General features: G+C 40.4%; 1 protein-coding gene across 4 annotated transcripts in view; it reads left to right on the plus strand.

The window, feature by feature from the left end:
- The window catches only part of Opcml (opioid binding protein/cell adhesion molecule like), a 507,248-nt gene that overhangs the window by 250,783 nt on the left and 232,063 nt on the right, over positions 1–24,402 (plus strand). For all 4 annotated transcript variants that reach the window (XM_051196940.1, XM_051196943.1, XM_051196941.1 and 1 more), the window contains exon 2: positions 12,352–12,584. In XM_051196940.1, the coding sequence (XP_051052897.1) occupies positions 12,352–12,584 (233 nt within the window). The remainder of the gene's footprint in view (positions 1–12,351; positions 12,585–24,402) is intronic.

Consider the following 24,402-nt stretch of genomic DNA (forward strand, 5'->3'; position numbering starts at 1 on the left):
GTCAGCCTTCTAGTTGGCCAGACAACCACAATTACTTAAGTGCATACAGTCTTTGCTTCCTAAACTTTGAATAGCATGGTCTATAGGTGGGATTCAAAGACATGCATTTCCAAATTAATTTTCAAAATATTTTAACTGACATATATGTAGAAAGAGAGATGAACATTTTATGTAGACAGAAGTGCTACACCTATGGCATCATTTTTCAGTGTTGTGTGAAGAGCAAATACTCACTGAATGTTCACAGTGGTATTGAAGATGATTGTCTCCTTAAATATTCTCTCCATGTGATGATTTTTACAAATATATTATTTAACTGCTAATCGAGAAAACTGATGTTCAGAATGTCTTTAGTAAATTACATATCTGTGTCTTGAACTCCTTATTGAAGTATTTATTCTCTTAATCCACAAGTTACCTAGAAATCCTACAGATAGAAAACAAGCTAATCCATTTTCCGTGTATCATTTGGCTTCATAAATAAATCATTCCCTTAGCAGTTCTGGGTTCCTTCTGAGCAGGAAGCGAGAAAGGGTTTGTTTATGTTCAGTAATGGAAAAAGAAGAATGACTTGGGAGGTTTAGTCTGTCTTTGGGGTTCTGTGATCCCGTACATTATATGTGGGAAGGTGTTTGCAGGGAAATCCATGGGCTGTAATTTCTGCAGTATTGGAGTCGTTGTTCCCATGACACTCATGTGGGGAGCCTGTGGCTGACTCGTGCCATTCTTCAAAAAGATATCAAGCTCCCTAGATGCTCTGCTTTTAATTTAAAATTTTAATTTATACTTTTCCATGGATGATACTGAGACAGGCATGGTCGTGAGTAAATATGTCAGGATAATCTATTGAATGGGATTAAAATGGTGTGTGCTTGGAAACATTTTAATTTCGCAGTGCTCACTTCTTTGCCTAGTTTAATGAACAAATCGGGAAGCTGGGTTTTAAAGCTGTAAATGTGGGGGGGGGGGAAGGGAGCCAGGTGGCAAATAAATATCTCAAATTGCTTTGGGTGACTTCTTAGAGCATCCTTGCCCAGCCAGTGGCAACACCTGGGAGAGCTGTGGAAAACAAGTGGGCAGCCTTGGAGTTAATATCCTCACAATGCCTGGTGAAATCACTCCTTCTGCAGGGATCGGGGGAGGGCAGAGCAGACTGGTGGACTGGGGAAGGGAAGGGAGAGAGAGGCCACTGGTAACTTGAAAGGCCTGGTATTTACCTGAAGGCTCATCACTTTTGAAATGGCTTTGCTCCATGCTGTAGCTCCTGCATTCCAGTCAGTCACAGGGTGGACAGAAGGAGATGAAAGTTAAATAGCTCTGGAAGAGATGGTACTGTGCCAAGCACTTACCCAGTGTGCTTTCTGAGAAGTGTTTGAGGAAATCTATGCTCATACTTCTTCTGTCCTTAGATGAAACCCATCTCTGTCTGTGAGGGGAAAATTGTATCACTAGTTTGTGTTAACTCCTGAGTGTGGGAGGGGCCCTTAAGAAGATTCTCACAGTTCCAAGGTGTCCAGGTGTATCTGTGCACTCTCTTAGAGAAATGGAATTTGTTTCTCTGAAGCTGCTGACCAGACTACTCCCTCTGTGAACCTCTCCCTACTCCACCCTTCCATGACTCAACTATCAGCACTGACAGTTTACATTTCATTTCTGTTTCAATGCTCCTGGCCTGAGAGAGGTCTTCAAGGCTGAGGACTGTCCTGTTTCTATGCAAACCTGCTTAAGCCAAGGACACCTTTGCCAAAGCTAGTCGGGCCGATGGGCCCACCGAGTTCTGTTGCAGGTGTGCACAGCTGTATTGATTGATCTCCCAATTATGTATTTTTAGGAGTACAGCATTTCACCAACCATAGGCCATCAATCTAGAAGCCAGCCCATCAACCACTCTTGTCAACACACTGTGAAAGGGGCCTGATGAAAACACAAAGTTAGGGTTGTCTCACTGCCTCCAACAGGAAAAAAAAAAAAAAAAGCTAGGGAAGGAAATAATGAAACTGTACCACAGAGCTCTGCACAGGGTGGCAGAGAACATGCAAGTGTGAGATGTTTGGGGGGGGGGGGGAAACAGGATCGTTTGGAAGTGAAAAAGAATCCATAGGCAAGCTGGGAAAGCATGCATCAATTAACTAGTTAATGTTAAAGCTACAAAGCTCATTTTGAATTTAATTAGCAAAATAGATCCATCCTGTAGCTGTCCAGGTATCTATCCAATAGATACTATGTCACTAAATAATCATTATTATTGTTCTTTTTGCTGTTTGAGACATGTTACCACTACAGAGGTTAGTCTTGAACTTGCAATCCTCCTGCATCTGCCTCTTGAATGAAGGAATTACAGGTGTGGATTACCTGTGCACTATTTCTACACTGAAAAAGAAAATGCTTCAGAAGTTCTAGGAAATGAACAGCAAGAGGATTTAACACACTTGACTAAACCAGTTTAAGTTCTTGGACCACAAGAATTCTGTGACAGGTTCAGGTCAGGTACAGTTAACTTCTTCCAGTTCCCATGACATTGTATGATGCCATGGAGTTGAAACTCCCACTCAAGTTCTCAATCAGACCGGTTTGTGGGCATTTCTGTGAGGGATTGTTTCGACTGAGGATTGATATGGGAAGGCTAAGGGTCCTGCCCACTGTCGGTAGCACATCTCTATGCAGGTGAACCTGGGTTGTATAAGAAAGCTAGCTGAGTGTGAGCATTCCTCCATGGTTTCTGCTTTAGGTCTTGCTTGAGTTTTCATTTACTATGAAATGGTGAACTCTTACCAGTAGGGTTTTTCCGCCAGTCTGGACCCACTGCCTCGCCAGCCCTAATTAACACACCAAGACTCTGTATTTGATATAACTCTGTTGGCCAGGTACTAGTTTCTTATCAGCTAACTCTGTCTTAATTATTAACCCATTTCTATTAATCAAAGTACTTCCACATGGTCTCATCTTACTGGAGAGAGGGGGCCGGCAGTTCTGCTCTCTCCTGTCTCTACATACTGACTCCTCCTTACTACTTCCTCTCTCCTCCTTGTCTCCTAGTCCCACCTATCTTGCTTTCCTATTGGCCAACAGTGCTTTATTCATTAACAAATCAGAGAAACATATTTACAGAATGGCATCTCCCATCAGTGGACAGTGATGTAGAAGTGTAAGATGAAATAAACCCTTTCCCTTCCTACATTGTTTGTTGTCAATGTGTTGATCATAGCAAGAAAGAAAATGCATTTGGAACTTAAACAAAATACTTTTTTGGGGCCTAGACTGGGGTGGTCTATCCCTTGTCTTTTTAATGTTAAGCCTTCTCCTTAGCTCCAAAATATTTCATTTTCATGAATGTCACCAAAGTTCATCAAGAATCTTAACACCGTCATCCTTCTAAGCATTGTCATGATTCACCTATATGATCTGTCTGGTTCTCCCTTCTCCGGAAGCGGCCGTCATCACCTAGTCAACACATTCCCACTTTAGTCATGTGCATTTTCTTTGCTTCAAGCTGGTTTTTCTCTAGGACTTCCCTGGGACTTCACATGTGTTTGGCTGACCCTATTCTCTCTATAAGCCATGGCTATCTTCACTCCTCTTACTCAACAAGTGCTAGTTTTCTCAATTCTAGATTTCTGGCTTGCTCACATGTCAGATCCAACAGTGTGTGAATAGTCTTTTCCCCTATGCTTTTAGGTGAGCATTGCTGGAGACCAATCCTGAAACTGGAAGAATGCTGAGTTGTGCAATATTGACCAACTGCATTAGGGACCTCAACACAGCTTGTAAATCATAGGACAGTTCTTTAGCAATTATGCTCTCATTTTTCTGCAATAGTTATTTTCATTTTTCTTGACCTATTCCCCTCATTTCTATCCTCCCATTTGCTTTCAGCTAGCAACTTCGTCATCCACTATGGAGAAAATAGAAACCGTCAATTGTCTCCATTTGTTTCCTATTGTAATAGAAGGTCACCCATGCTTTGACTATTTTTCTACACTTAGGGGACAGCACATTGATCATCTTTTCTTACGTGCTCTAGAGCCAATACTTTTCACATTTGCTATAACATTTTGTCTTAATGTAAGACCCCCCTTTCTTTTATATTATGGTTTATTCCCACTCCATGAAACCATTTCTATCCATGCATATGCTAATAGAGTAGAACAAAAGGAGACAGGATCCTTCTTTGTCTTATTCATAGCTATATTTCCATTGTGGGCAGTCAGGTTACTCAATGCAGCTAATAATCCTCAACACATTGGCATTCTATGGAATGCAGAGGTATTTTCTTTTTTCATGTAGATTCCCCACTGTGCTTGTGCATATCAGGACACAGTCCTCACATGTCACTGGTCACAGCAAAAACTACAGCATGCTATTATGCTGTGGTGTATTTTGTCAGTCACATGCTATTCTGTTCATTTTCTTGCTTGTATTTTGGCTTCTGGCTCCCAGGCACTTACTCTGCATGCAAAATTTGTATATATTCTCTCTGGATAAATCCCTCCTCTTCTACACACACACAACAACAACAACAACAACAGCAGCAAAATCAACAGAGCATGCATCTTCTGTATGAATGTCACACCTTCACTTCAGCTGTTGTTAGACACCACTTTCTAGTGTAAAAGACATTTTTGATGCATGTGCATACCAGCATTTTAGAGCAACCTGTTGCACTGTTGCAATATTTTTGGGTTAAGTCTTCTCTTAGAAGCTTTTATTTCCTCCCTGTTCTTCTGCTGAGGTTCTCAGAATATTCTTAGCCAATATCTTATCACAATTATTAGCTCCAGCAGAGTCACTACCACTGTTGAATTTCTTACTGTTTGAATCATAAAGGTTTTTCCCTTACATAATTTAGGGTCTTGTTTATGCTTTCAAGTTGGCTCTATTTGTAACTCAAAAAAATAACAGAGAAGTTAAAGCCTCCCAAGAGAACAGCTTTTGCAATTTAGAATGCCTTGGGAGTTGATTTAAAGGCATTTCATGTGGGCTTGCCTGTTCTTTTATTCTGAAAAGTCATTTATTATTACTCTATGACTTCTCTAAATCAGAATCATCTTCCTGTTTTTCCAGTTGGCATTAGTAACTTATTTTAAGGTATTATATCAAGAAATGTAGAAAGGTTTGGTATAGTAAGAATCTTATTAACAGAAAGTCACTCAACTCTCGATTAATTAAAAAAAGTAAAATTCAAGACAAACAAACAAGCACAAAGATAATCCTGGAAGGCCTGTTAATGAAATAAATCCAGAGAAGCATATTTGGGACCTTCACATGTAACACATTGCCTCTACCCACTTTTCTTAAATTGAAGACTCTGTAGAAGATTACATTAAAATAGGGACCAAGAATAGAAAAACGATTTTCATGGTTTCCCAGTGGTAACATTATTTTAAAACAAGTTTATATAGAATCATAAAACTAGATATAAATGCCTTGAGCATATTCCATTACATGACTCTAAATTCTTAAAATATAAGTTATATGCACATATAAATACCAAAATTGGGATTTGCAATATTCATTTAATGAAACAGATGAAATTTTATTAAAATAGCATTCCAAGTTGCATCTTGGACCTTGGCACTGGGAGCCACAGGCCACTACTCTTCAATTAAGCCTATACAATATGATGACTAAGTCTCCCCCATCCCAACCCTAGGGGACCTTCATTACACAGCACACTCAGTCTCATTGAGCTTTTCTTGGCAGGAATGCATCACTGACCCCATAAGTCATCTCTGTATTTTTCTCATTAGCCCGAGAGAATAGAAGGACTTCTCTCTGTAGCAGTGTGATAATGGACATGAGTACAAACCTGAATATTTATATCCAATTGTTACCTTGCCACTTCCAGAGTATGTATGGCTTATATTTTCCCAAATTATAATATAAATGAAAAATTAGATTAAGAAATACACAAAAATATCCCTGAGCCCCTGTGTGTATATGTTTGCATTTGGGTATATATCTTACATACCTCACAGAGAAATACACACACACACATATACATATATATGATGTAAATGTATCCCCCAAAACATTTCCTTTACCTTATGAATGTTCTTTTGATGCTGCTTTGAGAAACATTGTCTGGCATTTTTAAATTCATAAATATGTTAATCACCTGTTGGCTGCCAGGTGGCCCGTGGGAAGTGAAATGACACGGAATGAGCAGGGCTAGTGTTGTCCCCATCCATGTGGTATTTACAGTGCAACAAATGAAACATCAAATGCTTAAGTTCAACTGTGTAAATCTGACAGATAATTCAAAGATCTTTACCATTAATATTACATTACAAAGAGAATGTAGTTTTACTATGATGAGTTGGACTCAGAGCCTGAGCAGGGTCTTCTGGCTTTTTCCTCAATATGGCAGGGTATCCAGTCCTATTCCCATAATAACAGTGAGAACATGAAGACATCCTCTAGTAAAGCCTCTGTCCTCCAAAATACCAGTCACCAATGCTTCCAGCATTAACACTAAGTTATTAATATAGGAAGAATCCACTGTGAATCTGGCTTAAAAGATTTGTTCTCCAGGTCCACAAATATCTTAATATCCTGCAGATTTCTGTGTGTATATGTTACTCTTCTTTTCAATTTGGAATGGTTTCCAGATAGGCATGCTCCTGCTCTCAGACCAAGGGTGGTTAATATTCACCACCTGACTCAGCCCCCAGCTACACATTTCCTCCTGCCCACCACTCCCCCCACCCCCAACAGCTCCCTCCTTTCTCCACCACGGTTCTTTTTTTCACCACACTTCAGTCTCTGGAACTGATCTGTTTGTATCTCTAGATTTTCTTTGTCTTGCATGAAGTATAGCTTCATGAGACAGGGAATTTACCTCTTTACTCTCAGCTGAAGAAAGTTGTCTTACATATAGTAGATGCTCATTAAATATCAGCTGAGTGGTGGCAGTTTTACGTTTTACTTTTGAATTCTCAGAGGCAAAATATAAAATAATTAAAAAAACAACAAGATTGAAAAGCATAAAAAATGTTAATGTTTGCAGATTTTACGTTTCAGGAAATGGAGTCTTTTGACAAAAAATTTAGCTTGTGTTATAAATGAAGTCCTCAAGACAAAAGATCCAGCACCAGCAGCCCCAACAGACTATGCTAGCCTACCAATCTCAGTAAGCTGATTTATTACATAAGTGACGATGAAAAGCAGAAGGGCAAGATTTTATCAATGTACATGGGAAAGGCACAGATAAGGGGGTCCAGTGGCCTGAAGTTTGCCTTTAGGTCCTGGCATGGGATTTAGGATTAAAGGGGAGAAGACATGAGCAAGGGACTAGAAGGATACATAACTGCTCAGGGTTGGTCTCTGTGAGTGCTGGATAGTCCTTCATTGTCTCAGTCTGGTTCGGCAAGGAAAGAAGGTCTGAAGAAATCCATAGCGGTTGAGAAGACAGCCTGGTTCTCACGAAGTGATTGCCACCACTCTAGTGTTCACTCTGGAAACCATAGGCAATTGTTCTTATCTGGGAGGTGGGCTCTCCAGGGAGACTTTGCTGTTCCTGGAACCTAAAGTAACTATAGTTTTAGAACAATTATTTGAGAAGTTCAAGATTCTTTGGGGATCTGGAACAGGAAATTGTAAAATGCTGACTTTGCACAGTTCCTGCTGTCTGTTTATTCATCCTTGAAGGGGAAAGATGTTGGGTAGATATCAATGGCTTCTCCACAGACACAACTTGAGCAATGAGCATGCTTCTATGTAGAAGTAAACAGGTGATCAAAAGTAAAGGAGTCAGATCCAAAGTGAAAACGGAGATGCCAAGCTTTCAACTTACTTTTGGTCATCTTGTGGTCCATATGAGGAGGTAACATTTCCAGCAAGAGCACCTTCAATGTACTCAGAATAATGTCTATTTCCTCAAGAAAAGCAGTTCTCAAGGAAGACTCTATAGGGCAGCAGTTGGAGAGCTTGGCAAAGGTAAAGTCTCAGGTCCTTCTGGCCTCTGGCTGGAAGTCAAAGGGAGCAGGCCTTACTGGCCTGAGTTTTTCATGTTTACTGAGTCTGGAAACCTGTGTTTTCAGGTGAAGGTTTGCCTGAACTGCAGTCTTACCTCTGAAAATGAGAGACAAAAACAAAGACTACTACGAAAAACTAACCCTCATAATTCCTGTTTCACACTCAGTAGAGTTGGAGAGCCACATTTGCCTTTCAGTCCCCTTTCAGGTATCTCCCCCACCCCCCTTGGCTCACGTAGGCTTGAAAGAGAAAAAGAAACGGGATAAAATGGTTTAAAAAAGAATAATATAAGGACAGAGAGTAGCTGGGTGTGCTGGCACACACCTTTAATTCCAGCACTTGGGAGACAGAGGCAAGCAGATCTCTGTGATTTCAAAGTAAACCTGGTATACAGAGTTGATTCCAGGACAGATAAAAGTTACACAGAGAAACTCTGTCTCAAAAAATTTCTACCCACTTTGCTCACACTGCAGTTGACTCAAGGACACATAAAAGATGGTACTAGATGGCTTTCCTTTCCTCTTAAGTTATTTTGTCATTTATGAAAAAGATAGGTCCTGTAGAGTTGCACAACTGTGATTAAGTGTAGCCAGCCAAATGCTTCAAGCTTTAGGCCAGAGCTCCACAAAGCTTCCTCTGAGGATGCCCATCACTCACTGCTTTCATTGGCCTAGCTCTTTGAGACTAGTTATTGAATATCTCTGTGCCTCGACTTCCTTATCTGTGAACTATGGATAGGGCAAATGGTTTTTCAAAGGTGGTTGTTTGGAATGGATATAATGCATGAAAAGTTCTCACATGTACTCCTGGATGAACAGTCAGCAAGTTATACTTTTAGGGGTCATTTACAACTGAGCTGTAATGAGTTCTGTTCCAACAAGGACTACTAGGTAGTGTTGGCTTGGACTGTAAAGATTTTACATGCCTAGGAGTTTTCAAGACATCATAAAATTGTCATTAACCCTCCTCACCTTGCCTACCAACTCTCTCTTATTTGACATCAAACATGCTCCCCTCTGTGCTTTTTGTTAAAGAGGGTCCAGCATATTGCCTCAAATAGCAGGAAAAGAGCCCAGGTTTTGAAGATTACTTAAGCACACTGCTCAAATCCTTCCTGGGGTTTCTGCCCTGCTGTTCAGAGGACCACGCAGAGCAGAGTCATATGGTGCTAAGAGGAAGCCAGGAGCCAGGAGCCAAGAGCCTTCATGCAGAAGGCTGCTCTCCTCCATAAACCCCACCAGTCCTCAGAATTTCTCTGTTGTTCCTAGGTTCTGGGAACTGCTTTCTCTGGCTTTCCACTGATATTCTTTTCTGTTTGTACTTCATATCCACTAATGGGGCCCCGCTAAAAAGCAAGTAAGAGAAGACAGGACTGTTCACTAAGATGCATCAACCTGAGGGCACTGACCCTTTAGAGGATGCTTGTAGTGTTCTTCCCTGAAAGGATGGGAATGGATTAATAAATATCAATCACATGTCTCTGCTACAGCTCTGGTATTTTGCAGAGACTGTGTACATATTCAGTCTGCAGTTGCTGGTCCCATATGAAAACAGTAAAGTTTTTGAGGAAATAAATTTCAAGTTGTCTAATTATCTATCTGTTCTGCTTGAGAAAGTGCCCAAGTATTGATGGAAGTTTCTGTCCCACCCTGTACCATGGATAAATACACACAGGCTTATATTAATTATAAACTTTTTGGCCTATTGCTCAGGCTTCTTATTGGCTAGCTCTCTCTTAATTACTAACTCATTTCTATTAATCTGTGTATCGCCACATGGTCTTGGCTTACCAGTGATGCCTCTATCTCTTGCTTCCTTGGCAGCTACATGGTATCTCCTGGACTCTGCCCACTACCTTCTCTATCCCTGTTTGGATTTCCTGCCTGGCTAAATCTTGCTTGTCCATTGGCTGAATCAGCTTTATTCATCAACCAGTAAGAGAAACATATTCACAGCATACAGAAGGACATTGCCCATCATATATGGTTGAACCACTTCCCTTCTGAGTATGCCCCTGTTACAATCATCCAAGAGATAGTATTTTTTTCTATCATCTCCATTATGTCATCTTACCAACAGCATCTTATCCTTGAGGATGGCCCCACAACAGTAAATCAGAAAGGGCTCATTCTCACAGCAGTAGCAAATTCATTGGAACACTGTGAGTCCTCTGCCCTTGAGCAGGAACTCAATGAGATGCTTTTCATAGAGGGTGGAAGGACTTAACATATGAAAACGGTATTTTTGAGTGAGTTAAACAGTGAGTTACAAAAGATTTTTCTAGGGAAAGAATAGCATGTCTTTAATAGCCATTGGATGAACCTTGGTAAGATGTTATCAGTACACTTTGTCGAGATACTGCGAAACTGGGTGAATGTAGTATTCGGTTACAAACCCCATTGCAAATCAGGTACTTTTTCTTTTTCTTTTTTTTTTCCAATTCATTGCTTTAAAAGAAATTGAAAGAGGAACTAATTGAACTGTCAGCTGTGAGATTATCAGAATAATTTTTGAAGCAATATTACTTTGCAGGTTTTTGCCATATATCTTGAAAGGCATTCAGGCAATTCAGTGTCATTGCTATAGGAGATTTTCATTACCATTTTTGTGCTTATATGAACAAGGTTTCTTTAAAAGCAAAAGCAGAATAGAATTGATCCTAAATGTTATCTCATTATAGGAGTAAATTATTTCTTAATTTGTGGTTTTAAAAAACAGGCTTACCCATGTGATTAAGCTCTTTATTTATAGTTCACGTTAACTTTTTATGGTTAAATATTACTTAAAGTGTGGAAGATATCTATATATTGTTTTGTCAATTTTACATTTGTAGTGATAACTCATTTTAAAAGCAAATATTATTACTTAGAGTTTTATAGCCAAAGGACATAAAAGAAATTTGAAATTCAATCTCTATATATTTTTGTTACAGATAAATATGATAGGTGATCAAAAAAAATGTTTTCAAGCATATAATGCATCCTGCTGAGCATATATAATGGAAGGATAACCTCAAGTTCAAAAAGGAACAATATATACTTATGGCTTTTAGAGAAGAGCGTGGTCATGATTTTTGAAGGTAGATTATCATGATTAGCAATCACGGTAGTGTTCAAATTCCACTGAACACACAGACTCTCTCTCCCAAGAAATTCTCTGGAAATTTTTTTTAAAGTGAATTATTTCTATGGACCGGAAGTGAATAATTTGAAGCTACAGTTTAACTAAACCAGTTTACAGATAATGCTGAAGGTTACAAAATGGCCCAAAATTAAAGTTAGCATCTTCAGCTGTTCCTTTTTCTCTGTATTTATTGTGGCTCCCGAACATTTCAGAGGTTCCTCTTTGCCAACCTGTATTCTGAGAAGCTCTCCTGTCTCTTCAACCTGCTTGAACCACCTCAGTGGCCCATCCAGTGCTAATTAGACTGTGTGGGAAGCCTTGTTCTTATCTGTAAGTTAAGACTCACCTGTCTCTTGTCCATGCCAGGACACCAACTCTGCCGCCAATCTCTTATGTGAGCATACATGGGTGTGCACATCTTTGACCTATTGGTACAGGCACATTTGTCTCTCCCTTGGGCGTTGGTAGCTGCAAATTATACACAGCAACAAGCAGATGTCATTTGCATTCTCAGCCTGTCATAGCTGGGAAGACTAGCTGAAGGGCTCTCTATGATTATAAGCTGCAGTCATGGGGTGATGGAGGGGTACAGAAAGGGAGAGGAGGTACTGCTGAGAATCTTACCTCCCCTGCAATCTTCAGAGGTAGCTGGGAGCGCCTGAGAAAGTCCTGGTTTTCTGAGGTGAATTTTCCCCATCTTTGTAGGCTTTGTGAAGCTTAGGGGCACAAGGAGATTACCAGCACCTGGGAGGTCTGAGGTAAATAAGTTCAAGTCTTGATTAACTACAAGTTAAGTATTTGCTCATGGATTATCTGTGACCTATTTGAAATACTGATCTACTTTCTGTCCCTTGAGCCTCTGGGTCTCTGCTGCCGCAATGTGGTAAATGTGCTCAAGAAATATAAACTAATTTTCATATAAGCCTGAGGGCAAAGTAAGGGGAAAAGCAATGTACAAGCAAGATATTCATATAATGTGTTCCTAAATCAAGGAGAAATGATTTTGTATCATGGCTTCTGGATGATTCAAGCCTCTCCTACCTTGTATTCACAACATTTCATTGATTATTGAATGTCTTCTTTTAGTTGCTGTTTCATTTCCTCCGTTCCATATAAGAGCACATGTGTAACCTCTCTCTCTCCCCTCTCTTCTCCTCTCCTTTCCTCCCTCTCTCCCTGCCTTCTCATTCTCCCTCCCTCTTCTCTCCTCTATTCTTCCTCACCTCCCTACCTTCTCCCCCACATCCCTCACAGGTGTACCATAGATGATCGGGTCACCAGGGTGGCCTGGCTAAACCGCAGCACAATCCTCTATGCTGGGAATGACAAGTGGTCCATAGATCCTCGAGTGATCATCTTGGTCAACACACCTACGCAATACAGTATCATGATCCAGAATGTGGATGTATATGACGAAGGTCCATACACCTGCTCTGTGCAGACAGACAATCACCCCAAAACTTCCCGGGTCCATCTCATAGTGCAAGGTAAGTTACAGCTGGACCTGGGTTGATGTTCCTTTTGGAGATGGGCCAGGATCTTGATCTTTGTGCCTATGACTAAAGATACAAAGGTCATGTTCCTCTATTAAATCCACAGGTGAATTGCAAATCTTCCGGAAGTTTTTCTTGGTTTTTTTTTTTTTTTTTCTTCTCTTTTTAAATTTCTCTATCCCTTTGTTCTCACCAGGGGGCTTTGTTGCATGTAAGGCTGAACTTTCTTAAGGGACTTAGCATTTGAAGCTGGTGCAGGATTCAAACACAGATCAATGCAGTATTAATCACAGAGGCCTTTATTTCTCTTAGGCTTGTTTCATAACAAAAGGCTAATATTGATGTGAAGCTGACCATGTAAGTTCTAGAAATGATGCTGAGTTCTAGCCGGTTAGGTCCTCTTTGGCATCCTTGCTATGTTTATACTTCCTCACAGTCCCATGGTGGAGCCAAGAGAAACTTTGTCCATGTTGGAAATGAGTTCATATAGTTAAAAGGGGCAGAAAGATGCTTTAACATCATTGTCAACTCTTTAAAAAGTCTCAGTCAGTTTAGCCCAAGTATAATATCACATGTATCTTTGATGGGCTTTAATTTTGATTATACTAACTACAAATAAATAATCTCAGATATCAGATACAAAATACTGAGTTAAAAAGACCTGCAGATAGCAGTCATAGGTAAGACAAGCAAGCAAAAACAAGAAAAAACAAACAAATACAAAAAACAAACAAACAAAAAACACTTATTTTGAACTATTCCAATTATCATTGTGGCTTAAATCATTGTGTTATTATGGTAAAAATGAACTTTCAAACAGAAGAACTCCATCATGCAATGGTACATCCTTCCCCCATCCAATGAGAAGCTGTGGTCCCCTCTCAAAGCATCCAGCTGATGTCTTAGAGACTTCACTGAACACCCAGAAACTTTAGTTTATCAGATTCTATCCAGCATAGACTCAGATAATTTTTTTTAAAGGTAAATATGTATTTATTTTTTTTATGCATATAGAGTATTTTTTATTTAATTTTATATAACAAAGTCCAATTAAATGAAAACAAACATTTATACACAATATTTGGGAATTTGGGCGTCGTTCTTTCCAAACTACTTCCTGCTGGTAAGGGGCGCTGTCTTGGGGGATTCGAAGAAGATTCAGATATCCTAGCTGTAGTCTGTAGGGCTGTTTTGTCCAGCTGTTTGGAATGTAGGATCAGCTTGTACTCTGTTTCAGGCGGTCTGGTGTGGACTCAGATAATTTTTAAAATTCCTTTTATATTATGAAATGCGTATGGCATCCTCCATAGCCAGGAGTTTTTTGTTTGTTTGTTTGTTTTGTTTTGTTTTCCAAAATTAGATGTAACTCATTTCAGTTGGTTTAATAAACCACAGCAGATGGAAGTTGCTGTCTCTTCACATTCAATCACTTAAACCATTTCAGATGCCCAGACTTTCTTTTGGACAGAGCAGAGCAGCCATTACCATCTCAGTATCTAACACTTATGTCTGTGAACACTTTGCAATGGATGTATTGGGCCAGAGGTGGGTCTATCAAACTTGTCTTCATCAGCAACTCTTTGGAAAAACACAATGCTAGAGCCTCACCTCCATCCAATCTGTTGGTTCTTCTTTCTATCCCACATGATTTCAGAGATTCAAAAGAGCCTGTCATGGAATAGGCATTTACAGATGTTGCTGGTGTCAACATATGTGTTCCACCCAGAGAGTAGGGGATTGACTAAGGGTCACTGCTTGGAGACTCAAGATTGGTTGCTATCTGGAAATAAAGGCAAGGACATGTCCATTCTCAAAGGACAGTAGAGACAGGGGGTGAGATTAGTGACTGAAGATGTGTTGGAATGTCCCAATATCTGTTTGCCACTTGGGCTTGATTCCACAGCCTTGATACTCAGCCTTGATGGAGGCACCCCCAAGGCCTTCAAAGTTCAGTTTTCTTCACATCCAGAGGGTGTGGCCCTGAAATGAAGAAGAAACTATCAGGGGCTTTGCTGAAACAGACTCAGACCGACCAAGGCTGTTGACATGAACAGAATGAAACAAACATATAAGTATGTGAGAATTTAGACAGGTCACATGGAGTTCACAGGAAGTGTTTTCATGGATGATGCCTCTGCAATACATGATGGGTGATTCTTGGAGTATTGTATGTCATCTGGTGTGTGTGTGTGGGGGGGGTGAGCACTCATACAGAGTATGAGAGTTGGAGCACATGGGCAACAGTTTCTCCTAACCTGAAAGTCAATTCCTCCCAATCTTTATATCCAAGGCCCAGCCCTGTGTAGATATGGCCTCCTAGGAGCTTATGGAGTACAAAAACAAACCAGCATGTGGCTGGAGGATAAAGGATGCTCTGTTACCAGAACATTTCACATATGGGATTTCCTATTAAATGAGAGGCCAGCTGGGCAAGGGCATTCTTTCCTGTCCTGGTGAGCAATTCTGGCATCCTCAGGAGGCAGACACAGCAACCCTGCTGCTCTTGATACTCAGTGAGAGAGAAGCCAAGGTCCTCTCTCTTCCCAGCAGCCATCAGCTTTTGTCCGGTCTATAGATTAATTTTTCAGTCGTGGTGTTAGTTCAGGTTAGATAAAGATAATGAAAGTTTCCTAATCCTCTTAAAGAAGATTTATCTGACCGAGTAGAAAGCTTTTGGAATACAATAAGGTATGAAGAAAACTGAGGCCTAATCTTGCCTTTAATTTCAAACCACTGATGGGTATTGATTTTGCAATAAGAAAAACTGAAAAATTTCCGAGATGTGACTTATCTGCTTTTTAAAATATTTATTTATGTTCTGTCTATTTGACAATATTAATATCTCATTACTGTTACAAATTGGGTGCCATTAACAAAAGGGAAGGCATCCCATTCAGCTTCTACCGTTTTTGTTTGTTGTTTGTTTGCTTATTTTCTTCTGCAATGCCCAGGACCAAGAGAAGCTATCCCTGGTCCTTGATGCCTTGTAGACTATGGTATAGGATGCCTCTTGCCAAGGGTCAGATGGGACTGGCTCTGAAGTCTACCTGTTTAGAAGCCACCCTCATGAAAATTCAGGCATTATTACCTCCAGAACTTCTTAGCCCCTGAGTAGTTCATTTTATGCCACCACATAAGCCTTTGTAAGAGTGTCACCTAGACTGTATAAGGAGTGAAAAACAAACCCTGAGCAGTGAGGAATTGTGGCTCTGGGTCAGATTAGTCATGGTAGGGAAATTCAATGACAACCTGATCAAAGAGGGTACTGCATTGGGGTGGGAGGCACAGAGGGACAAAGAAAGGCTACAAGTTGCCTTTCCAGCATCAAATCGGTGTCATGAGCCTGGACTGTAGATCTGCCTGGAGAAATAGAGAGTCATGGAACAGCTGTTGTCTAGGGGCAATGAGGAGGAATTGATCCTTAAGGCTTTGACTGAAGAAGAAATAAATGAGAATACCTATATTTTTGAATTTGGGGAAATGATGGTGGCCTTGATAGTAACTGCAGAGATAAAATGCTGTGGCATTCTGAAAGAGCAGCATCACCTGGATGTGATAACACACAAGAGTAGTTGTAGCTTAATACCAGTGTCTGAGACTCTGTTATGTCAGGGCTTCACTAGCTTGGTAGTCGCCGAGCTGCTGAGGTTAACTGTTCCCTGACAACAACAGGAATCATGACTTATTTATCTCCAGTCCCATCAATTAGCATGCTGAGGCATTGCAGGCACTTTGGGTTGTTTATCTGGGAGGTGATTCAGCAACTGTACCTACCAGTGCCTGAACAAGGGATCCTGAAGCCTCTCCAAGCAGACAGGGTTGGGAAAGAAAGCCAGGTGTTGTCTGATGTGTTTCAGTGGATAGCGATGGAGACTGTTCCCTGGAGGAGAAGACTAGACTGTAATAAGCTAAAAGGTGTGTCATAATAGGGATGCTCCAGATTCCACACATTTATTTCGTACTGTTCAAAGATGCACACAATCTCTGTCTCATTTGACCCTCCTAACAAACTCTGAGAAGCACCAGTTCATTGACTATTATCTCCATTTGCAAATTAGGTAACCATAGTCCAGCAAGTTGGGGACCTGCCATAGTCCCCAGTGAGCCAGGAATGGGGCTGGGTCTTGAGTTGCAACTGTGCTGATACAGGGAAATAAGGGTTCCCTCTTGAGGTTATTAGTCTTATTTAAAAAGAAATCAGGAATGGACACAGATTGGAGCTAATGACATTTTCTTTATTGGAATTTGAAAGTCTGCAAGCTTCAAACTTTAATTGCTGTCCAGAGGAGAGAGTGGAGGGGGGAAGGGAAAAGCCATGCTATTTAAGCTGGCATGGTGGGCAGACACATGGTTGACAGGCAGGTAAATGGATAGCAAGGGGACCTTAGAGAAGAAATAAAGAAGCCTAGCATGTTGACAAACTCAGAATTTTTAAGAAAGCATGATAAGAAAAGAGACAGAAAAAAGAAAAGGAAAAGTGGACAGACTTAGGAAGCTATGTGGCTACTGCACTAGAGGTAGGCGAGAGTCTGGGAAGGAAAGATAAAGTATCTCATTAAAGGGCTATTTATTCTCCCTATCTTTTTATGGCATAAGGGAAGAGCCTGCCTTCCCAGGGGTAGCCTCTTGGTCAAGTGATTGATCTAGCCCAACTGTAATGTTAGGACTCCACCTAGGCTGGAGATTCTATTCTCTTGACCAAAGGTTTAACTCAATGGCCTGTACTATTCTCTAATAACACAATTTCAAGATTATATCACAGCCTATCCCAATGCCTCTACTGTCAACTATGCTTATTTGTTTCTCTTTTCTAGATCCATGGAAAATTTTCTCGATGTTTCAGTGTGTGTGTGTGTGTGTGTGTGTGTGTGTGTGTGTGTGTATACGTGTGCACACACACATCATTAACACACATCATTTTGTTTTGTTTCTGTCTTACTGATGATACTGAATTATACCATTAGAAATTAAGGACAAAGCTCCAAAAGAAAGTGAGCAATGAGGGAGGGACTCCAAAGCTGCCATAAATGGTACAAAGAGGCTTGGAGAGAGGCAGAAAGAAGATAATTAATTTTCTAGTAGCTCATTCCTCCAGGGGTACACATTTTAAATGTTACCATTTTATCCTATGTAAGTACTGAAAACCCCAGCTCCTTTGGGAATCCTGGATTTAATTGTCACTCTAATCTTCATTAACTCTCTACATTCTAAAACCTCAGCTGATCTATGAGTGCTGGTGGTCTGGGGTGTTGCTATTTGTTAGGAATGGATACAGTCTGTCTTTGCTTCAGGGGTGTTGATATTCTCAGTGTATTCTCTCAGCTGGCTTAGATATTCGTGGCCTATAAGGTATTTCTCCTCATGGACCGAATGCTTTTTTGCAAAGCCTAGATTTGTGCAGAGGCTTAGAAAGGATGAAATGGCTCAGATACTAAAGTGCTTGCCATGCAAGCATGAGAATCGGAGTTCAGATCCCCAGTCCCCACATAAAAATGCAGGCATGTAATCCTACTACTGGAGAGAAGGGGGCTCCCTAGAACTTAATGGCCAGTTCTTGCTGAATCAACATACTCCACATACAGTAAAAGATCCTGCCTGAAAAAATAAAGGAGAGAATGGAAGACGATATAGTGGCCTCCATATACATTCACATAACATAGGAACACACACACACAGGATGCACACAACCACACACACATGAGACAGATATAGAGGAATATGAACACTATTAAATTCACACATAGAAGACTCTACAAAAAGGTTCTGCAATTTCTATGTACACAAAATGCTTTGGGTGTTTTTACCTTACGCCTGTTTAATTGATATCTGATGTTCAGTTAACATATAAAGAAATGTACTTTTGTGCCTACTCATCTCGTCATTGGCTCTGTCATATACTAACCATGCCTCAATTGATCTTTGCATCCACTCTACAAAACGTGCATCATCTTTACCTCTTACAAATAAAGAAACCAGGGCTTGGATGGAAACTGCACTAGCTGATAGAGCTAGTAAGTGTTTTAAATTCCCTCCTCTACATTTATTCATTTGGGTTAATCTTTTGGCACCAGAGAAAAAGCTATCAAAATACAAATAGTCAACAAGGCACTTTGCATGCATTATCTCTTTTGATTATTCCTTACAAAATCCCTGGAAGACAGAGCACAAAGTCACCACTCTATAACACAAGAAATTGAGATTCAGGGAGTCAGGAGTGATTTGAATGAATTAGGCTGGCTGGGAAGTGGCCAAGCTCCTCTTAATTTAGGTATTTTTTGCTCTGTATCCCCCAGTTTTGTTTTCCTTTGCCATGTTGCTAATGTGAAGTTAAGTGAACAGGCAGGAAAATGCTGCCATTTATGGGATAACAAGTTATAAAAGTACTAGGGAGAAAGGCAGATGCTAAGCGACAGTTGAGGGGTGGGGGCCACCAGCACCTGGGTGGAGGGTTTACAGCAGGGCAGTGCAGGCCGAGCCACAGAGACTAAACCACTTCCAACTCTTCCTTTGTACCAAACCTCTTTTTATTTTTCCCCTGTGATTTCCCCTCTCCCAAATATCACACAGTCATTTGAATTAACGTGAATAATTATGAGCTTAAAGAAAAGCAAGCAGTCAACCTGAAATAAATTTAATTTATTCAGCCTCCATTTTAAGTTATAACCACACTTGTTCTTCTCAGGAGCAAGGTGGAAGCATGGAAAAGAACAAGGTTGGGCAGACGAAAACTTACTTGGCTGCCTAAGCTTGGCTCTGAACACTACAGGTCTGTGTCTTTTGGACATTGTCTTGCTCCTCACTCTGGGATGAGCAATATGCAGTAAAACTGATTTTCTGTGCAGCATGCACACTTTAATCCTCTCTGTAGGGACCGGTGAGATGACTCAGTGGATAAAAGCACCTGCTTCCATGCATGATGACCTGAGTCTATTCTCCAGGACTTACATGTTTGAAGAAGAAAATTGATTTCTCAATAATTGTCCTTTGAGGTCCACACTAATGCACCATGGCTTACCCCATACACAAGCAGACACAGGCACACAAACACAAATAAGTAAGTAAATAAACATTAATAAATAAAATCCTCTGTGTTTACACGTATATACATCTCTCTCCTTACCTCGTTTTCCCTCTTCTCCTTCCCCTCCAGCCCCTCTCTCTGTATGTTCATATATTCCATTTTGAAACAAGGTACTGAGCCAAGATCTATAAGCAGCTGTTTTATGCATCTGTGAATATGAGTCACACATGCTAAAGAATCCATAGTAGAAAATGATGTAAGATCATCTCTGGGATCCATTTCCCTGGTTTTGACATGGAGGTAGGGGTGGGCTGAATGGCTCATGTCAAAGTCTGTCTTTTCTGTATTATTGTTCTTCAATATAATTTCTCAAAGGAATTTATGAAACTGGAATCGTCTGTCTTTTCTACTTTTACCCACTTATGTGACAATAAGAAAGGTTGCTCACAAATTTTCACAAATTTATAGTTTATTTGGACTCTTTAATTTAGGGGCCTCTTTATAGCACCATTAGTGGGGATCCTAAATATTGTCCACATTTTGGGTTAGAAAAGGAAGGGAAAATGATAGCTGTCCTCCCTGGTTCCTACCTTAAAACTCATATCAAACTGTTTTACTTGTATGTATGTATGTATGTATGTATGTATGTACTTTATCTATCTATCTATCTATCTATCTATCTATCTGCTATCTACCATATTTTCTAGAATCCATACCATACATTACTTCTATTACTTTTCTTCCTTTTTTTCTTACATTTTGGAAAGAGAGAGAGAGAGAGAGAGAGAGAGAGAGAGAGAGAGAGAGTGTAGGTAAACAGATGCTGCTATGATACTCTAAAGTTTCAGTTCTCTCCTTCCACCATGTGGTTCCTGTGGCTCAAACTCAGTCATCACTCTTCCTGGCATGCACCTTGACCTGCTGGCCCTGCATATTTATTTATTAGAAGATTAGAGTGATTTAAAAGGCAACTGAAACCACAGAAGGAATCAGTGATGACGTTATTGTTTTCAGGAGACCCTCTGAATGTGATAAAGGAAGGTATCTTGGGACCCTCCCTTCACAGGTATTGTCTGTTTTGTTTGCTTGCTTGTTTTCTTGGCTATGGCAAAATACCTGATAGAACCAACTTAAGAGGAGTTTATTTTGATTCAATAAAATTCACTCCATCATGGCAAAATAATCATGGTGACAGAATGATGTATCAACTTGTCACATTGCCTCTGCAGTCAAAGAAGGAAAGAGATTAAGGCTGAGCATACCAGGCTTCCCTGCACCTTTCCCCTTTTACTCTGTTCTAGGCCACACTGAAGCCGAGTCTTCCCTCCTCAGCTAAACTGTCTGTAAACATACAGAAAACATACACAAAAATACCCAAGTCCAGTGAAGTAGACAGTAAAGACTAAAATTACACTGTGCATGCTTACTCTATGCCTGACCCCAGCAGTCCCCCCTGTCTTGGGGTTCAGAATAAGGTTTATCCTTGTACACAGGACAGCCTTTCTCTGATCTCAGTTCAAGTTAGTCAGCTCTTTTCTGAACTTGATACCTCTAGAGTCAAAAATGAATTGATGTTCACCTGATGCACCTAATCTCCAAAGTAGGAATGACTTTTATGATATGCAGTCCAAAGCATATTTATAGAAAAGATGGTTTCCCATTTAATCAGACCCATCCTCATATCACTGTGAGGAGAAATGTTAAGCTTTGTTCTGCTGCTCCAGAAAGGATACCAAGAACTTTGGCATTGGCGCACATTCACACTCAAAACTCAAATACACAGTATGGATAGGTTTCATGTCTATTTCTCCTGTGGCCTCTGAAACTCAGTGCCACCCTCTACTGCATATGGTGGTCAGCTTCTATATAGAAGGGAAATGGGAACCATTTGATCCTTTTGCAGCAGTTGTCCTCTGTTTAAGGTATCAATATGAAGAGATGATATTTCCCAAAGAAGTGGGACTCCAACAGAGTTGGACACAGGATGAATTCCTTGCCAAAGCCAAAAGAACATCCCTCTGTCTTCTGTTGGAGTCCAGGCTTGGGAAGCATGTGGGCTTGTTTTGGATTGAGACAGAGTCTGACATGATCCAAGAAGGTGCTGAAAGTCTTGGTATCTGCTTTGGAGATATGTACAGAAACAGGGTCCAGGAAAAGAAGTGGCAAGCCCAGGTCTGTTGTTTGCCTTGTTTGCAGAAGAATGAAACAAACTGAGATGCATATAAAGCTTGTTCTTAGGATCATCACTGTGTGGAGATGGAGGGAAATGAAATGTCTGTTGTGTTCTCCATAATTTGCATGAGGATCTCAGCTTATGCTTTGAGGAGCCAGTCAGCCAACAGTTCTTGCAAGCACAAAGGTCTCTTCTCACACATTCTGGTGTAGTGAGCAGAAGAGCAACTGTATGTTAGAAGGCTGAATCAGTAATAGTATCAATTCTCTTAATCCACTTCCGTTTTTCCCATCCTTGTTTAGTCACATCATACCCTAACATAGCAACACTTGGAACCTCATACTCCAGGAGTAAAGTTCATAGTTCAGCATCAGGGGACATTTAGTTCGGAGTAGTAATATCTACCACAACAAAAGAAGTGGCTCCACATTTAAAGCCTGACCTGAACCCCTTAACACAGCTTTGAGCATCTAGTTAGCGTATGTCAAATTCAAGAACAATAATAGTATTATCTACCCATGGTGCTTGTCCCTGTTTTGGCTTTTTAAAAAATACCCAAAGCCTTTGTCTATTATTTCTCTGTCAATTTTCTTCTCTTGGTGAAGAAATTGAAGGAAAATAGAAGTGAAGCAAGGTTGTCACAAGGCAGCCATTACAGGAACCGCTCTAGTCAAAACCTTGACCAATGCCCATGGAGTGGTGTGGCAGTCCTCTGATCCAATTCTATTTTTCTCATAAGATAATAAGACTTTTCCTAAGTTTGAGTGGGAAAACAGGATCAGAAAAGCCATGGAACTAGTCCTAGGCCAATAGCTTAAGTCCAGGGCTGAGATTTCAGTTAAGTCCAGTCTATAGCCACAGCCTGTGCCCTACCCGTTTGGAGTGCATTCCACTGCTTCTCAAAGCCAGGGTGCCTGATCTGCCCAGTTGTGGACACAGAATCTGCTGTCATTGGAGCTTCCTTCTCTGTGAGACTATTCAGCCTAGGTCTATCTTCACTAAGACTTTTCCCCCCTTCTCCAATTTGTCTCATCTTGGTAACCATAACTTACTTTTGCAAGCTCATACTGGCTCCATATCTCCATTCTCTGTTCATAAAGTCTTCTGTAACCCCACTCTCTCATTCCTCAGTCCTGGGCATCTCCACATGTTCCCCACTGAACTTGCCTTCTTGACTCCTCTGTCCTCTAGATTCACAATCCTAATTGTGGAAATGGCATCTTCGTGCAAAACTCTGGCTTAAGTTTTCATTCTTCCCTCTCTTGTCGTCTCTTTGTTTCTTCGAGTACTCCTACAATGAAGACTCTTATTCCCCACTGGTTTGCCTCATCCTGACACCCTATGGTCAATATCTTTCTCATCTTGAGTTATTTTAACAGTGTTGCCAAAGTATTACTGATGCACATGCTCAGATTTTTAAAACATATTTTGTTTTAATTGACACACAGTAACTGTGCATTTTTATTGTACACACTGTGACATTTTGGTATAGGTAAACAATGTGTTATGATCAGAGTAGGTTAATTGTCAGATCCGTCATCTCAGACATTTATCATTTCTTTGTGCTGGGAAGAATCAAAGTCCTCCCTACTAGTTATCTTGAAATATATGATGAATTGCTAACGACTTGCTTCTGATAGTGACATTATAAAAACATTTTAGGTCATCATTGTGCATGTTGAGGATCCGGGGTCTACCCTATTGTTTCCACGTGAATCCCTCTTTCTCCAATCATACCATTGTATTTTTCCATACAGCCCCTCATCTCTAGCAGCCAACACTCTGTCCATCCTTCCAACAATTCTTGTTTTAACTGTTCTGTTTCTCTATGAATTTTAAAATCCTGCAAAAAGTGGTTTTGCCCTCTAGACCCCTGTCGTGAAGGAAATGTCTGTATTTGTGTTCTTTAACACAAGGAATGTCAGCCACATATGGCCAATAAGAAGCCAAACTACAGCCATTACAACTGAGGCTTTGAATTCCAAGTCATATTTAGTTGTAATTGAACTGATTTGAGATAGCTACATAGGACTAGTGTCTTCCACACTACAATCACTATTGTAGCAAAGCTGCAGACTGCCTTTGAAACTCCATGCCTACACTGCCTTTTTTAAGTTTCACTTATTGGTCAATCTAATTCTTTTTCCCCTTCCTTGTAAGTTCTTTGAAGGCAAGAGCAAAAAGTAACTTCATGATTTTCGTGACAGGAGCTGCTTAGGGATGCCGGTCTAAATTAGCATGACTAGATAAGCATCTCTTTTAAAAATTTACATTAAATCTTACCAATTCATAACAATAACTCCGAATATCTGAAATGTGTTCTAATTATCACTGTGTGCAAGAGTGAAAAAAGTATCAATTGTTCTTAGGAGAGGACAAGTGTGTCAAAGGATGGCTTTGCTGGGAAACACACAGGAGATAAGTGATGGCCACATCAGAAACAGCAGCATGCCCGGGTTTATTCCATCTGCTTCTTTTCGCTTAGGATAGGCTATACTACACTGTCGGCATCAACAATGGATAAATCCATTCTTAGTGAAACCTTTGGGAACAGTCCACAATTTAGAGCTCTGGGCAAACCTGGCCACCCAGTCATCTTTCTTTAGTGACATTGGGAA

Source organism: Phodopus roborovskii, unplaced genomic scaffold, assembly GCF_943737965.1.
Source record: "Phodopus roborovskii unplaced genomic scaffold, PHOROB, whole genome shotgun sequence".
Taxonomy (NCBI): domain Eukaryota; kingdom Metazoa; phylum Chordata; class Mammalia; order Rodentia; family Cricetidae; genus Phodopus; species Phodopus roborovskii.